This window comes from Eurypyga helias, unplaced genomic scaffold (genome assembly GCF_000690775.1).
Source record: "Eurypyga helias isolate BGI_N326 unplaced genomic scaffold, ASM69077v1 scaffold448, whole genome shotgun sequence".
Taxonomy (NCBI): domain Eukaryota; kingdom Metazoa; phylum Chordata; class Aves; order Eurypygiformes; family Eurypygidae; genus Eurypyga; species Eurypyga helias.
Genome location: NW_010267432.1, coordinates 40,359 through 57,981, shown reverse-complemented (window position 1 = coordinate 57,981; position 17,623 = coordinate 40,359). Strand labels below are relative to the sequence as shown.

Here is a 17,623-nt window from a genome sequence, read left to right as displayed (position 1 = left end):
CGTTTTCTGCCAGATACCTGTCTCTGAGCTTCTCACTGTAGGGTCTCTTTACAGTCAACAAAACAGGCGTCTTGCAGGGTCCATTCATCTCCTAGTACAGATGTACAAGCAGGCCAGTCAAAGCAGACCCCTGATCATTTGTTGACTATAAAGGGAGTCAAGATTGACTAGTCTTAATGTGGGACACTGTTTGTGTAAAAAAAAAATCCCACTCCTGGATTTTATGTCCTGACCACCACATCCTTTCCAGGCATACAGCATGTGACAGCTGAACAGGGAACAATCCATTTGCAAAGTCAGGCATTGCAAAGCTACAAAATGGCTTAATGACTTTCAAGTGCTCAATCTTTGCTTGTATTGAGGCAACATCATTATGTCTTTAATTATATAATGGTGCCATAATTTTACAGCACAGTCTCTCCTTATTGTTCTGTTCGAATGAACAGTGCTACAGGAAAAAAACCATGTTTCTATGGTAAATGAGGCTGGCATTTTCTGCAGGAGCTGGATGGAAGGAGAGAAAAGTCTGTCACCCACACAATAACGACACCAGAGGTATGAATGTGTCCCTACCTGTGGGTCTCCCATACGCACACAGAGTAGGAAGGAGACTCAGGAAGGAACTCCATGGTGCTCCATCTCCAATGTATTATGGGGGGTGGAAGCAGCAAGTTTCCATGCCACTTATTGGGAGTGGTGATCAAAGAGAGGATTTGAAGAAACTGTGTCACTTCCGAGTCTCAGTACTATACCTGAAAATGTATGTCACCTAAGGAAAGTGATGTAGACTTTGCAAACAGATACCAAGGAAAGACAGCTATTCAGCCTGTGAACTCTAACAAGGACCTTATAATTAATATATTGAATGGTGATGAAGTCGCACTTACCCTGCCTTTATTTCGGGAGGCTTAGGTAAGGGCTTCATAAAGCCTTTTTTCCCAACTAGCCAATACGTGTCTTCTACTCCTTTACCCTAAAATAAAAACAAAAATCCAGATAAAGAACAGCTTTTGGACCACCCTCTGCTCAACAAATAAATTTGTCACTGGGTTTCTGAGGGTTTTATATATATCCAGAGGCAGAGCATGGCTGGAAATCTTGGGCTTTCCAACACAATGTTTCAGGGATGATTTGAATTTCACTATCCTAAAAGAAGAGACCTTGTTCAAACTGCCATCTAAAAATGACCCTCATTGATCTGGGTCATTGAAATTACACAGCTTAACAGAAATGAGAAACTGCATGATCTTTAATCATCTTATATGGCAGCACTAATAATATTAGTTTAGAGATTTTTACAAATGTTGTTGGGCTGAGTATCACAATAATAACTTCCTCTCCCACCACTGGTGATTAAGCTTGAGGTGTGTTGCCCCTGATGAAATATAAGCATCTTTTTCAGTGTCAGTCATCCTGTGGAGGAAAACAGACACTTCTAGGGCAACATTCATCTTCACGTAAACTGGACACTGAAAGTAAAGTTAGTAATTTCCTAAAGTGCCAATTTATCTTTACTAACTATGTGAATGTTTACTTCCATTGACTAAACCTGGAATGTTTACCTCAGATGTCCATTTGCAGACATATGAACTTAAGTGACATGATTCCACTTTTCACGAAAGATTGTGGAGGGCTGTATTCAGACCTCTTACTGTAGGTGCCTAAGGCAAACAAAGCTCCTACATTGAGCATGTAAGGGGAGAAGTGAGATTTTGAATTATTTAGTATTGTCTGGTTTGGACACTGTGAAAAGTAGCAGCTTCTGTCAAGGGTGGACAAAATAAACTCCTAAATAAATAGTTAGATCCAGCACATATAGCTGATTGCTCAATCCCATAGTACTTCAAGAATTACTTCATGTACTGAAACAACTGATGGGGACAATTTGGGAAGGATCCAGCAGAATAGTGGTGGATTAAGGCCAAACAAGAGCTTAGTATGAAAATTTCTTAAGTAGAAAGATTCCCCTGTGATGCATTTCACACAACCCTGGCCTTCTTACCTTCAGTTCTGTTTTTCCCCTGGGTACAATTTCATAGCCTTCATTTAGACTCCGAAGTGTATCCACTGTACTTTGGCTGACATGAATTCTGTAAGCTGAGAATGGAAGGCAAAAGAACTGGATCACGATACTGTGTACACACTGCAAATTCCCCATTTCTACCCCATTCCTGGCAAGGAAAAACGCTCCAAGGCATGCAGGCGTGTAGCTGGTGTAGCTGTGTGGTGCTCCTCTACACAGAGTTTGATGATGATGGCTGGATCATTCCAGGTATGGCTGTAACAAGCACAGGGTGAAAGATCTATGCTGGGGACTTCCTGGAGAAGGATGCCAAATGCTAAATGTGAAAGTCCAGCTCTTAATAAAGATGGTAAGTGGTTTTTCAGCAACATTACCGGCTGGAGCCAAGAATGCCATTTTTATCTATTGCCACAGCATAAGTAGGCTGCAAGAAAGAGATGAAAAATAACCAGCAGTCCTGCTCCAGAGGCCCAATGTCACATGGAAGTTGAGATGAAGAGCAGAGAGATGGAGTTTGCAAGGGGATATAACAAATAAGTGGCTACGCATCGAGATCCATCTGGGTTTTTCAATAACCGATTCCATCCAGAGCTGCCATTAACATTTTATGAACAAAAAGGGCAAAAATAGAGATCTTTATCAGATTTCTCCCAGTTCGTTTTGCAGCCATCACTGGAACTCACTGAAACTTGTTGTTCTGTTGGTGTGAACAAGCCAGGGAATATTTGTATAATATTTACGCTAAAGTAGTTTTCTTTGTTGTTGTTTTTGTTGAGCTGTTGCTTCAAATCTGTCAATCATATTCTCTTCCCCCTTGAAGGATGGGGGATGAACCAATTAAAATTTTTTTTGCAGAATAATCAGAAAGAAGAAAATCAGTTCAAATATGCAGAGGAAGACCATACAGCTTTGAGCTACATTGTCTGAGACACTAACCTACAGTATTACTATTACCATGTATCTTTATATGTTTCTATTAAGGTATAATGATGCTCTTGTATCTGCAGTACTCCCAGTCTCAGTAAGACTTTGCATTTCCAAGGGTCTAAACCTTGAGAATCTTCAAATATCTGTCTTGCCATTAGAAATCTGTTGCCAAAAATATTTTCTCCTTTCCACTAGTTTCCAAATGCAGTGCATGCTGCTTCAAATAAGTCAGCCATAATCACAAGAAAGGCAATTTTCCTTAATTAATGATTAGCCTAATTGTTAGTCTCCATTAGTCTAATCAAAATCACTCGAGAATTGTATGAAAGAGTGAAAAAGTTCCAATGTGACACATACACTGCAACATATTTCAAGACTGGCAAGACCTCAAGATTTTAACATTAAATATCACAGACTTTGTGTAGCTTGTAAACAAGCCATAATGGGTAATTTCTTATAGCTATTGAAAATATCAATAGGATAGCAGAGGGAGCAGAGATCAAGGATTAAAATGTATGAGATACTGCCTTTTAAAAAAAAATAAATTGTACTGACAACCTGAACATCAAAAGCAAATCCCAGATTCATCCAGGGCTCTGATACTGCTGTCCCTGGCTGTCCACTATGTCATCCACAGTTCATCCACTATGGTTTACATATCCACATCTTAGCCAAGGACAGCAACAGACAGCCGTCCTGTGTACACGTGTGACTGAAATGCAAAGGTTCCTTCCCCACCACCTCTTTTTACAGGTCTAGAAGCTTCCAGCCATGGGACAGTAAGAATGAGCTGAGAGGTGGCCCTGTCATATCTGCTGCAGCTGTTGGCTCTGTGCGTGTAGACTGTGCTTTTATAACTGGAAGCCTCAGAAAAATAAGGGACAAAATCTTGAGGGGAAAGATATCAGGAAAACCCATCAAGGAAGGGAAGTTTAAGGATTTTGTTATGTTGTGACAACACTCCATCGTGGACTTGTTATGGCTGATAAATGAAGCCATTACAAAAGATGCCCTTCATGTTGCAGGACATTGTTGCCTGTGGTCTGCTTTTCTCTTTCTCCAGCATGATGGAAACAGAACCCACTTGTTGTGGATGCCTCATCCCTGGATGTCTTCAAGGCCAGGCTGGATGAGGCTTGGAGCAACCTGGTCTAGTGCAAGGTGTCCCTGTCCATGGCAGGGGGGTTGGAACTAGATGATCTTTAAGGTCCCTTCCAACCCAAACCATTCTGTGATTCTGTGATTCAACCGTCACCTTGTACTGGCCACGACAGACAAGCACGTTATTTTACTGTGCAAGAACAGCTCTGAATTAAGGGTCCTCAGGACTGACTGAAAGAATGACTCAACCCATGTAAGAGAAATCTAGGGTAAGATTCATGTTTATTTTGCTTGATGGGATCAAATCAGAGGACTGTAGCTGGAAGGCAGTGTCTTAAAGGCTGACCTACAATGGCAAACCTGATGCCCACCCCTCCAGGCAGCTTTGAATTTTGTCTTTTGACTTGCCCCTTTCTTCAGAGCTGATTCACTTGCAATGCCTATAACTAAAGACATGCATTTCTTCTCTTGAGAAGTTTGTCAACCTCCCACCCCAGGGACTGTCTCAGATACTCACGCAGGCCCGTGGACTCCATTCGTGACGCCGTGTTCACTGTGTCTCCAAAGAGGCAGTACCGTGGCATGGTAAGCCCCACCACGCCTGCCACGCAGGGGCCTGAAAGACATGTCATCTGTATAACCCTCTGATATTCAAAAACCACTTGGGAATACAGGAGATGGTTTTTTAAAGATCTCATTGGCCTTGGTGCTTGCTACAAGTGATCAAAAATTAAGCATTGCTCTGGATTGCACAATGGCATATTGTGCCTGAGAAAGGCTTTGTATGGTAGGACTTCAGTTCAACATCATCTGGGATAAATTTGTTCAGGGTTCACAGGAGCTCAAGGACTATTGAAATCTCATTTTTAAAAAGTCAGCTCTGACCTCCTTTTCCGTCTGTGAAAAGTTCAGATCCTGTGACATGCTCTGTGTCCCAGTGAAATAGGACTGAAAATCAGCCTTGGAAATCAAGAGATGCTGGCAGCATGCTGGACCACCCTGTGTCCCCTCCTTGGAAAGGAAGACATCATTAGTTGGCCTGTCTAGCCAAAAATTGTTTATTTTCCCTCTCTCTCATTCTTTGGATGAGATCCACTCCCTTCCAAAGTAACTCCCGAAGAGACGGTGCCAAGTTCTCAGGGCGAGGTATGTGTGCAGGATTCACACAAACATGCACACACAGAGGATAAAACATGTGACAGCCAAACAGCCCAGACAACTGTCATCTGGGGCACTTGGGTTAGCTAATGTTTGAACTGTGCTCTGAAGGATGAAATGCTAAATATCATCACCCACAATTTCAAACATCAGGCTTACAAAATACATGCAAAAAAGCAAAAAAGAAAAAGGGAAAAAAAGGAGAATGCTCTCAGCTATGTAAGGAGGTGTGGGGCTTCCTGCAGAGAAAAGACAAGCCCTGTATTTTCCACTGGATGTATTTATGTCTTATGTCTTTCCAGGCTGTGTCTGACTTCTCAATTTTGTGATCCTTCTGGTTAAGATTAAGCAATACTGACAACAAGGAAATCTTTTCCCATGAAATGTTACAAAAATGGTACGTTCACATCGTAGAACACCATTAACAGTATCTGAAATGATGCAGAATGTAAAAAGTTGTAGGTTAAAATGTTATTTTTAATAATAATAATAATAGAATAATAAATATAATTATCACCTAATTTAGAAGTGATCAATTACTTGTTTTATGACAATATAATTTTACTGTGATTTTAGTCTTCTTAGTTACAAAAACTGATTCTTCATATAGTTTTCAGATACATCCTAAGGGCAATGAAACTCCATAGCTGAAAGCTGTGGGGAACTTTCCAACAACCTCTCGTGCTGTGACCTTTGACAAAGCAACAGGATTTTACTGTAGTCTATGGAGGATGCAAAGAGAAAGGGAAGAGATTTTAACTCCTGCTTAATGAGGCATCACTTGCTCAAAGATTAAAAAAATAGAGAGAGGAAAAATGGTTCTTATTAAAAACGTTACAAGGACTTAAACAGCGTGTCTGGATCAAACACAGCATGCAGAGACTGCTGGAGATCTGGAAAAGCTGATTTAATGGTTGGGTTTTTTACTCCCAATGTGCCATGCAACCTTGGATAAGACACTGTCCCTAAGTATCTCTTCTACTTTAATTTGCATCCTTATCAGTACTCACGTATTTGGTTCAATCTCTTCAGGAGGGGAGCTATATCCACTAGAGGAAGTTTTCTCAGAGTCTAATCTATAGGAACTTCTGTAGCACCAATGGAAAGACACTGTTGATACTAGAGGGTCAAGGTCCTAACACTCACCTGACCTGTCCTACTGCACACTAATGTGGCATATGCACAAAAAAGGTCTCATTGGAGACATTTTAATTCATGCTTCAGTAACAGCTTTCCCTGAGAAAACACTGACCCACATAGCATCACCTCTCTTCATCTTGTGGTGATGACATGACAGCGGTACTCAGAAAGGGTCAAAGCTCCTTCTGTAATACGTGTTGCAAAGACATGAAAAAATGGTTCTTGTCAAAAAACAGCCCTCACTGAGGAGGATTTGATTTCATTTTAAGAAGCACAAATATAGGCAGCTGAGCTCCTGCTGTAGTCAGCGGAGGCCAAGCCAACGCAGTCAACAGAACCGTGAGAGCCTTTCCACACCTGCACCCAAACAGCTCTCCAGGGTCCACTTACGTGTCCACCAGATCTCCACCAACTGAAAATGAGTCCAGGCTCCCTAACACTCCTGGAAACATCTCCATGTTGGTGCCTAAATTTAAGTTTCCTACTCGGTCAGTGCAATCATCCAATCATTTCTGCAAAGCTCAAAGCCTAAGACAGACAAGATTTTTAGGGTGAAGCACTGTCTTTCCAGAACACTTCTTTTAAGCCTGTCCTCCTGTCGCAAAAACAGTTAAAAAAACCCCAAAACAAACAAACAAACAAACAAAAACAGTTTAAAAAAAAAAATTAGTTCAAAAACAACCCTACAGTGTAAGCATGGCCAAAGGACTTTTCCATGTTGAAAGAATCCAAGAGTTAATTCGCTGCCTGTGTGTGTTCCCCCTTGTCTAGACAGCCTCAGCAAAGGGCTAACAAAAACTTCCAGCAATAAATCTCCCACAGTAACAAGTTTCAGAGGAAAACCGAGACCTTGTGATGAGAATGTTATGGCTGAGTTGTTTAATTATACAAGTTTGCTGGTTTGTTTTGAAACGGCGCTTTGCCAGGGCTTGCAGGGTCAGTTAATGAGCTGTGCTGGCTACAACTCTGCAACACCCATCAGTGGTGCCACAGAAGTTAATAAGCTCAGTCGAAGTGTGGGGCTGCCTGCCATAGAGCCTGACTGATAAACAGATCATCTTCACCCTCCATGGAAAAGCTAGTCTTCTCACCACCCCTCTCCCTGCCATCCAGCCCCAGACCAGACACAGGCAGTCCAGATGGAAACAGCTGAGTCAGCCGAGTTTTTCTGGACAGGCAGACAAGTTGAGAGAGGAGAGCCAAGACTCTGGGATTCATTAAAGCAGAGGAGAAACTGAAGACCAAGCACTGGTCATCTTGTCCTCCTCACCTCACCTATGCATTGACACAAGTGGACCATGGGCATGGACTAGCAGAAGTTCCCAGAGCTGCAGGTCTCCACTGAGGTTCAAGGGACATGGTCAGCCCCTGCCCAAATGGCATTTCCTGCTTTTTCACAGAGGGAATCACGAGCTATTCTTGGCACCAGTTTCCAGAAAGCATTTGGCCCACAAATGTGGTGCTCACACCCATTGTCCGTCCTTTCCAGGACAGTGAAAGTGTTAGCCAAGCCCTCCTGTCCCCCAAGTGCTTCCTCAATGCTTTCATGATGCTGGTGATTCCCACTTCATGCTTCTTGCCTCATGAGAGACAAGGTCTAGGGTTAATCAAACTCTGCTGTCAGCACAGTGGCTCGGAGGGCTGGTTTGCTTTGGAGCATGCATTTCTGGCTACTCCCATGACAGTATGACGTTGCCAGACCTGTGCAAAACAAGTCTGGCTTCTGCTTTTTTAGAAAGAAAACATCAATTCCTCCCCCTCTTCCTCTCACACCCTACACAACAGCTCATATCAACACTGCTTTCCAGATACCCAGAGTTCATAAAAACAAGAAAAAATGTAACTACACCCCCATACACATCACCTAGAGATAGAGTTTTGGCTGGGTGCATGTCATTAGGCAGCAGCGGAGGTTGCACACCAAATTCTTCTCTTTCCATGTTGAGAATGTGCTGCTGGTACTCTAGAGACTCCTGCTGTGGGCAAGACAAGCTGAGGCCACAGTCTCATTTCTACCACAATATAAAACCCACAGTGCTCCTAAAATCATTCCTTAACGCTTTAAACTTCTGTGAAGATAAGACCCCACAACCGCAAAGCAAACAGTTGGGAGATGGGTTTTCAGAGATAACCCCAAAAGAAGAACATATATGGTCTAGGAGATATGAAATACACAGTGCTCCTAAAATCATTCCTTAACGCTTTAAACTTCTGTGAAGATAAGACCCCACAACCTCAAAGCAAACAGTTGGGAGATGGGTTTTCAGAGATAACCCCAAAAGAACATATATGGTCTAGGAGGTATGAAATATTGATTCTAGCTCTGCTCAGGTCACAGCTTTGTTCTTGGCATATTCTGGGTGAGATATTTCCTTTTCTCTGCTTTTTTTTCCCAATGTACACAATAGGGACCAGGATGTTGAATTCTGCAAAACACTTGCATGCCAAAGGTGTAAAAATGTGAGCATTATCAGATAGCCAGAAGGATAAAAACCCCTGTGATACTGGGTCAGACCCCTGGACAATCTGATTCATTATTTGGTTTCTCCCAGTGGGCGGTACCTGGTACTTTACAGGAAGATACAAGACATAAACAGCTGGGAAGAATTAATTAATGGATGACTGCTGTATAAAATTATGAAGGTTCATATCTCTTCTAAAAATATTGATTCTATGATAACAGCAGATGTCTTTTCCTCCACTTAAATTCCCAGTAATATTTTTGCTTATGATGACTGCAGTTGTACTGGGGGTTTTATTTTGGTTTGGAGTTTAATTACACTTTGCAGACAAAAACCAGAACTTCCTCTTTTCTTTTTACACAAGCCACTTCTCTGTTAATTGAATAGATTAGGACTTCTACATTAGAGATAATTCACTTTCTTTATAACATACCATCTTCTTAACAGCTGTATCATGTATTCTTTCAGTTATACCTGTAAAAAATCTCCCCAAACTTTTCATTCTTTCAGTAGATATGCCTGGGTTTCTGTGCTTTTTAATTTCAGAACAGAGTTACAGTGACATCACTGCATGTTTCCATCACACCAGTGTTGTCCTATGGCACATCAAAGAGCCACCCTTACAACCAAACCCCTGTGACTAATGTTTCCGATGTAGTTCCTGACTGACAGAACACACAATTTCTCCCTCTGATGGTACTAAGCCATTTTCCTGCTCGGGGTTTGTGTTTCCATTTTAATGCCCTTGTTTCTATGGAAGATTTTAAACCATCTTCTAAGGGTGCTTGTTTTGGGGCAGGCAGGGAGAAAGCATTGAAATCTGGAAATACAATTTCAAAGGAGTTGTTTGATGTTCAGGCACAGGCAAGTGCCGCTGCCTACCTGTGTGCAGCCCGATTCGTATCCTGAGGGGGATGTCTGGCATGTGTCTCATCTTGAATGTTCCCACTGAGCTGAGGATGTCCAGGGACATGTTGGCTATCTCAGCTGCGTGCTTGTTTCCATTCCGTTTGGGAAGCCCTGAGGCAACCATGTAGGCATCGCCAATTGTCTCCACCTGGCAAATACCAGGATAGTAACAAATATATAAATAGATTGAAAAATATGGAAAAGAGACGTAGAATAAAACTGAGAATGTTTGACTCACAGGCAGTTTAATCCTCATGCCCAGGTACTCCTCACCTTGTAAACATCGTGGTTTCCAAGAACAGCATCAAACAGTGTGTAAAGGTCATTCAGAAGGTCAACTACTTCAATGGGTTCACTGAGCGCTGATATGGTGGTGAAGCCCACAATGTCACTGAAGTAGATGGTCACTTGGTCAAAATACTCTGGCTCCACAGTGCCACCAGTCTTGAGGGCTTCTGCTACTGATCTAAAATAAGAACAGAAGCAAAGATGACAGGGCACAACCCTTTGTTGAGGGCATGCCCAAGACCTCAGGCACTCCTGTCCTACTGCGCTCAAAAGATCTTCCACTGGAACAGGTTGCCCGGAGAAGCTGTGGATGCCTCATCCCTGGAAGTGTTCAAGGCCAGGCTGGATGAGGCTTGGAGCAACCTGGTCTAGTGGAAGGTGTCCCTGCCCATGGCAGCAGGGTGGGAACTGAGTGGACTTTAAGGTCCCTTCCAAGTCAAACCATCCTGTGATTCTATGATTCTAAATAGAAGGTTCTCCATGTCTGTAACAAACACTGATGAAAGTTTATGACTTTGATTGGATGGCGCTTGCCAAAATTTTAAGTTAGCTCTGCAGACTCACTGACTTCTGTGAAACTCTTTTGTCCCATCTAGCTATATATTGCCAAGGGGCTTTTTTACTATCTAAAGTACTAGTACTTACGGGGGCAGCATTTGCGACAGTAGTTTTTCTGTCTTCTGTTTTTCAATCTCCAGCTCTTCGGTTCGCTCTCTGATTAAATCTTCCAGGTTGCTCGAATACTGCTCAAGCATCCTCAGCATTGAGTCAATGATATTGGTCTTTTTCCCTTTGTTGATGGTTTTGAACTGGAAAATCAAACTAGAGAGTTATTTCTCCATCTCATGACACCACTGTAGCACTCTAAGGTTGGAAAGGTACGAAAAGCAAATACTTGTTTTTAAAGGCACAGTGCTAAAGACTGGCTTTGTCAGTGGCAAGATATCAACAATAAAGGCAAACTAGAGGGTGAATTTGCATCACTAACTATAGAAGCTACTCAGGAGCATGTTGCTCCTCTATGAACTTTCAGTGAGGGTTAAGTGAAACACAACCTTCCATGAGTCGGCAGCATGTATGTGAGCTGTTATGGAGTCCTACCATGCCTCAAATCTGAATCCTCATGTATCCTATGTTACCTTTAGGGTAACTTGCAACCCTTTGTATTCAGAGGTGCAAGTTTCAGGGCATTAGCAACACTTAAAACCTGCTTATGTCTTACTGGTCTTAAATCTAACTTTGCACACTGGCAGTTATGTGTTCAGCCGTGCCCAACCCCAACTCTTCATTAAGTTGTGCTCTCTCCTCTTTACCTGAAGCTGAGCCTCTGGACCATTTGGATAATCTGTTCCTTCAGATGTTGCCTTAGACTCAACAATGGAGTCACACGAGTAAATTTCTCCAGTTTCATAGAACCGAAAACTGAAAATTACGGATACTGGTTTATCTAGTTTGACCTATAAGAACATAGGAACAGTACTGGTGGATAAGACAAGGGGTTTATTTTGCCAGCACCAGACCCGCCAGTACCAGATGTCTGGGAGAGCTGTTCAAACAGGGCTCAGGTTCGGTCATATTAACCTGAGATATGCCCCCAACCTCCACCAATTTGCCGATGAAAGACCTCCTATACCAATGTCAAATGTTGTATCTTTGTGTTTAACAACCTTTGGTGAATTTTCCTTTTAAATTAATAACCTTTTAAATATTTTAGAAGATCGAACAACATGTTAATCTGAAGGTGCCATTGTAATTTAGAGATCTCTACTTTCCATGAGCCCATCCATGTGGATAAATTGCAAATGTGAAGGCACCAAGCCCATGTCCACTCTGCTTCACACCTCACATGGTGGTGCCATGGTAGCCGGAGTTCAGGATAAGGTGTAAGCCAGACAACAAGAACCATAAAATAAGCCAATAGCAAAGGCATGACTAGAGCTCTGGGAATTCTTCCATCATAATTTAAGGTCTCACTTAAAGAAAAAGCCCACACTTTCCTGCCAAGTAAAAAGGAATGACTGCACCTGCTGCTTTATTCACTGACCTTATGAAATACCTCCTCAAAGGTTGGACGTCGTTCGGGGGCTTCACCCCAGCATTGCTTCATCACCTGGATGCACTCCAGGGGGGCCAACTCAGGGGCTATGCTTGGGCGGCACAGGGGAGGGGGCTTCTTCACTTTCTTTATAATTTCTGTGACAAAGAGAAGAATGGGAAGCACACTGTGAGATGGAGGGTCTTGGTGGAGTCTAAGGACACGGACCTTTTCACCTGTCCCTTGCTCAATTCTTCAGCCATCACTGTTATTCCTCGCTACCCAAAGGCTGTGCCAAATAAATATGGGCACTTCTGCTTTCCTCTGTTAGGAGCCTCTTGGAGGATTTAAATAGAAAAGATTAATTTTCCTTCTTGTCCCTGGAAAATCAGGTTATGAGCAATAAAGTGTCCGAATGGGGGCAGGTTGTGTGACAGATGGATGTGTAAGCCTGCAGGTTTGTATTTGATACAATTACCTCTGACTCTCTCCACTGGGATCTGTGATCCTCTAAGGGAGCAGCTGGCTATGGCCAAGCCCAGACAGGAAAGATACCAGCCTCTGATGCTCCACTATTAACTGGAAACCCGTACATAGGAGACTGATGGGAATGGAGACAGTGGAAAGTAGTTTAAGGGGGAGAGCTTGGGTTCAGAAAAACATCTGGCAAGTGTCTCCCTACCCAGAGGTGAAATAAGACTAATAAGGAACTGAACGTGGGCTTTTGGACTCTGAGAAGTCAGCCCGTGAACCTGCAGTTTTTAGATAAAACAGCCCTACAGCGAAGGAGCAGAGCTGCAGATTTCATTGACAGCTGAAACACAGATGGATATCAGAATCCAAACCCAGCCTCAATTTATATATATTTCTTAGTAAGAATATCCTGGAGAAAATGTGGGTGTTTTTTGTAAGGTAGAATTGTATCTTCCTCCTTAAAAAAAACCCCAAAGTGAAGGTTTCATCAGAGTCAGTAGCACAGGGGGAGTCATCTGGAGTGAAAACCACCCTCCCTCTGGCAGGAACCTTGCATTTCCACAGCTGTTACTGCGAATACCCAAAGCTTTTCAGTGTTGACAATTTAAAGCTCTTTGGCCCATCCCATCAAACTCCACCAAATGAACTAAACAAAGCACCTGGCCCAAATATTTCCAGGGGCAGCCAAGGGGAAGTGCCTTCCCCAGGTGGTTTTAAAGTTCACACCAGGATTACAAGCTCCCTGAGGATTAGGAAGCAATGAGTAGTCATCATTTTTTCAGGTCAGGAAACTGGGGTGCACTATGTTCAACATTTGCTGGAGGTTCCCCCGGGGGGAAGTAGATGGGGGGACACCTGCTAATTACATCATAGTCTACATCAATGGTCCAGAGCTGAATTACAGGGCAGGTTACATCGTAATCATCATTGCCATTGTATTGTTGCAGCAGCTTGGGGCACAGCAAGGGTAGGACCCCATTTTTCCAGGCACTGAACTGGCAGATGCTGAGCAGTTATACCCCACTCGGTGACTGTGCAGCTTAAAACGTGTTGAGAATGGTCTTTCACTGAAATCAGTTAATTTTTGGATTGTTTTCACTCCCTCCCTGTTCAAGTGCTTGTGACCTGACCCTGACTGCAGTGTGTTTGCTCCTCCTGTGCGTGCACAACACAGTTTGAAATAACAAGAATTGCACTACAAGCAGTTCCCAAAGAGTTATTTTGATACAAGTCACTTTCAATATGTCACCAGGGTCATGATGAGATCACTTTGATCTCAGCTGAAGAGAGAGAACTTCTTTCAATGGTGAAGTAATTAAGGAAAAATAGATGAGCAGATGGACAAAATAGGATGTTAGGGAGGGGTTCAGCTCAAAAACCTCAACCCCCATGTTATACAAAAAAGGGACAATGAGTGGAAAGCAAGGGAGTTTCCAAGGTATGGGAAATTCTGCCAACAGATTTCACTCCACACCAGGAAGAAAAGTCGAAGTTTTGACAGGGATCTGGAGGTGCTGCAGTGGCCTGACTGCCAGCCAGCTCTGAAGCATCTTGGGGGTACCCAGAGCACCAACCCCATTGATAGCAATGATGACTCATGTACTGCAGCTGAGATCAGAACTACTAATTTTATGTTTAATATGGATATTTTGTTGAAAACAGCCTTCTGTCACTGAGAAAGGTCATAAGTTTGAGATATTATTCCCAGACAAACATTTTACCCAAGGGGCTTGGCCAGACCTTTTGTGAGTGCTCTGTGTAAAGCCTTAAGAATGTACTGAAATCATTGCCTACCTTCAGCAGAGAATTCTGACATGCAGTAGGGTGGACCCCGAACAACCACTTCTTGTAGGATGATTGCAAAGCTGTAAATGTCCCCTTTGAACGTGCCTTTTCTGCGCATGTCCGGGTCCCTCAGTAACTCAGGAGCTGTCCAGAGCAATTCTAAAACATTCAAGAGCATCACGTTTGTTACACTTGAGCTCAGACTATTTCAAATTAACTGCTTAAAAGAACACTTCAGTTATTTGAGGAAAAGTTGGATCAAGACTTCTGTTTCTTGTGGTGTGTTAGAAATACTAAACTTAAACCCTGACAAAAAAATTAAATTTTCCAAATTTACAATCTATCTTTTTAAAAAATATTGCTATGCTAGCAATTTACATGCTAAAACACCAGTCTTGAACATCTGCCTAAGAAGTCTTCTCACCAATGACAAAAGCATTAACACCTTTTTTTGTTTGAAAATAGAACTCAGACAAAATGTTGGTGCTGAAGCCTGGATTTCTTGTTACTGTTGTTGCACATTTACAAAGCAGCAGTTAATAAAATATTTTCTGTACTTCTTCTTAGATGAAAGTAGTTTGTGTAAAAGCAGTTTGTGGCAGTCTGAAGTATGATCAGTCTTCATAATCCAGTAGTTCAAGTGATGAAAGACACAGTTGTAAAACATACTCAGCCTCATCAAGAAATTAATCTTCTTCAAACCGGGATGTTGTTACCCAGGTAACCATGCACTCTGAGTAATGGGAATAAGGAACATTACAGCTACTGCAATCTATATAACTTTTGGAAGGGAGGAGGAGAAGGTCTTCTGGCAACTGCCCTGTCTGAGACATTGGAAATGTGTAGAAACCAAATCATATTACAATGATCATATGACAATGACAACCAAAACAAGCCAGAGAGACCAAAAATAAAATGAGATATCATAGGAAACTGAAGACAATGGCCAAGTGAAAGATATCCCATAAAGTCCCAAAACCTGGTCCCATGGGATGCTGTGCCTAAGTGGTGGGAATCTCATTGGCACCCTTTGGTGATTGGCATGTAGAGGACCTATTTCAGAGAGACCTGTATCCCCTTGTGTTTCAGATGGCCTAATTTTACAAAGCAAGGGTCTTTGCATTTGCATTAGTGTAAAACTTCAAATACAAGGTTGAGGCTAAGGATGTGAAGCCAATTCCACTGGTCACAGAAATTCAGGATTGATCAGATTTCAGGAGCAACTAAATCCTTCTTCAACTATAACTAGTGAGTTGTAGTGAGAGGTTGGAGTGAGTCCAGAGAAGGGCCATGAAGATGATCAGAAGGCTGGAGCCTCTCTGCTATGAAGAAAGGCTGAGGGAATTGGGCTTGTTCAGCACGGAAAAGAGAAGGCTCCGGGGAGACCTTATAGCACCTTCCAGTACCTGAAGGGGGCTACAAGGAAGCTGGGAGGGGGACTTTTTACAAGGGCAGGGAGTGACAGGACAAGAGGTAATGCATTTAAATTGAAAGCAGGGAGATTTAGTTAGATATCAAGAAATTCTTCATGGAGAGGGTGGTGAGGCACTGGAACAGGTTGCCTAGAGAAGTTGTGGATGCCCCATGCCTGGAAGTGTTCAAGGCCAGGCTGGATGAGGCTTGGAGCAACCTGGTCTAGTGGAACGAGTCCTTGCTCATGGCGGAGGGTGGGACTGGATGATCTTTAAGACCCCTTCTAACCCAAACCATTCCATGATTCTGTGATTCCAGCTTAAGTTTTGTCACTGTTTACAATAAAAATTCTTTCCATTACCTTGACACTCTCCTATTCACTTTGCTTTCAGGAAGCCTGAAAAAACTTTGCTTATTCTTTCTTGTAACAATGCATTCTGTAGAGGTAACTAGATGTGATGAGACTGAGTACAAAAATCCTTATATGGCCACTGGCCCACAATTGCATTAGGAGAAGCATCTGTCATGTACATGGACAAATATTTCCCCAAAATATTTACTTATGACACCTACCTTCTGGGGGTGGTTGAATATACGGGCATTTCTGTGCTTCTAAGAGCTCGTTATAACCATAGTCAGTGATCTTCAACACAAACCGTCCATCCACAACACAGTTACGAGACTTGAGACGTCCATGGGCAAAATCTCTGTGATGCAAATACCTAATTCCCTATAGAACACAGAAAAGATTGAGGCTGTGGCTGAAGAATTATATGATCTGTCAGCATTCAGAGACACCAAGCCAAACTGTCACCTTGGATGTCAACAAATACAGCATCGACTGTCTGTCAAATGCAGTGCTGATCAGCCCAAAAAACAGTAGGAAAAGTTCAGAAATGGATTAGGAACAAGAATTGAGCTATCTGCACCCTGAAGTAATACTGGAAAGGACTGGCAACTTTAGGAACATCACATGTCTCCCCCTGGAACCTTACGACTCACTGGACTCAGGATTTATACTTTTAGACAAGGTTAAGAATGTGGATACAGGTGGTACCTAATGGTTGGGTCAAGGGTAGCCATTAAGAGCTGGGTAACAACGCATCTCCCTCAAGGAGGATCAGAAGGTGGGCATCATACAGCCCATAATGGGCTGTGTGAATGGTTCTGGAAGTCTACCCTTTGCAGGCCACCTGCCCCAGAAAGGTAGCTTGCCACTAGGGGATGGGAACACATGGGACATGATTGCAAGTGTGTGAACACTCTCCTAAAGTGACCATATGTGTAGCCATCCTGTGACAGGGGATGTCTACCATTTGGTTCTATGCTGGATGCACTTCTGACTTAGGAGAAGCAAGGGCCCTTGAAAAGTAGGAATTAGTCACAGAATTAATTACTTTTGGTGATTGGTTCTAGCCTGATGTGTAGTTTTAACCTCTCATCCTGCTGCATGGATGTAGTTCTATTATCCCAAAGAGTGCTTCTCAGGTGGTAACAAAACAGGAATAAGAGCTCTCCATTAAAGACCCTGTATACCAGTATAATTACATTCACATTGGTTTTCCTTGTATTACTATAAAAATCCCGAAGTTCTGGCTAAAATATCACTGTCAATATAAAAATCACATGCAGGTTACGCCTCAGCGGGAGCAATGGATTTACTTTAATTAGATCCATCACAAGGGAGGACTTGAACATCCAATCCAGCTTCATATCTTCATTTCTCAGCAAGTCCTCCAGGCTTCCTCGGGAGCAGTACTCTGTCACTATGGCAAAGATGCCACAGTCAAAGAAAAAGCCCAGGAACAGATTCACATTTTCATGACGCAGATCTTTCATCTGAAACAAGACAGTGAATCACAAGGACCAAGTCAGCCAGACATCTGCTCAGCAGCTTCTTTATATCAT

At 42.6% G+C, this 17,623-nt stretch overlaps 1 protein-coding gene across 1 annotated transcript in view; it reads right to left on the bottom strand.

Annotated features, from left to right (window-relative positions):
• GUCY2F (guanylate cyclase 2F, retinal) overlaps positions 1-17,623 on the bottom strand; it is a 47,158-nt gene that overhangs the window by 14,142 nt on the left and 15,393 nt on the right. Inside the window, exons 8-17 of the mRNA XM_010157406.1 lie at positions 17,378-17,554; positions 16,289-16,445; positions 14,312-14,461; positions 12,053-12,201; positions 10,654-10,817; positions 9,994-10,186; positions 9,694-9,868; positions 4,569-4,667; positions 2,003-2,097; positions 888-973 (exon numbers count right to left, since the gene is read on the bottom strand). Of these exons, the coding sequence (XP_010155708.1) occupies positions 888-973; positions 2,003-2,097; positions 4,569-4,667; positions 9,694-9,868; positions 9,994-10,186; positions 10,654-10,817; positions 12,053-12,201; positions 14,312-14,461; positions 16,289-16,445; positions 17,378-17,554 (1,445 nt within the window). The remainder of the gene's footprint in view (positions 1-887; positions 974-2,002; positions 2,098-4,568; positions 4,668-9,693; positions 9,869-9,993; positions 10,187-10,653; positions 10,818-12,052; positions 12,202-14,311; positions 14,462-16,288; positions 16,446-17,377; positions 17,555-17,623) is intronic.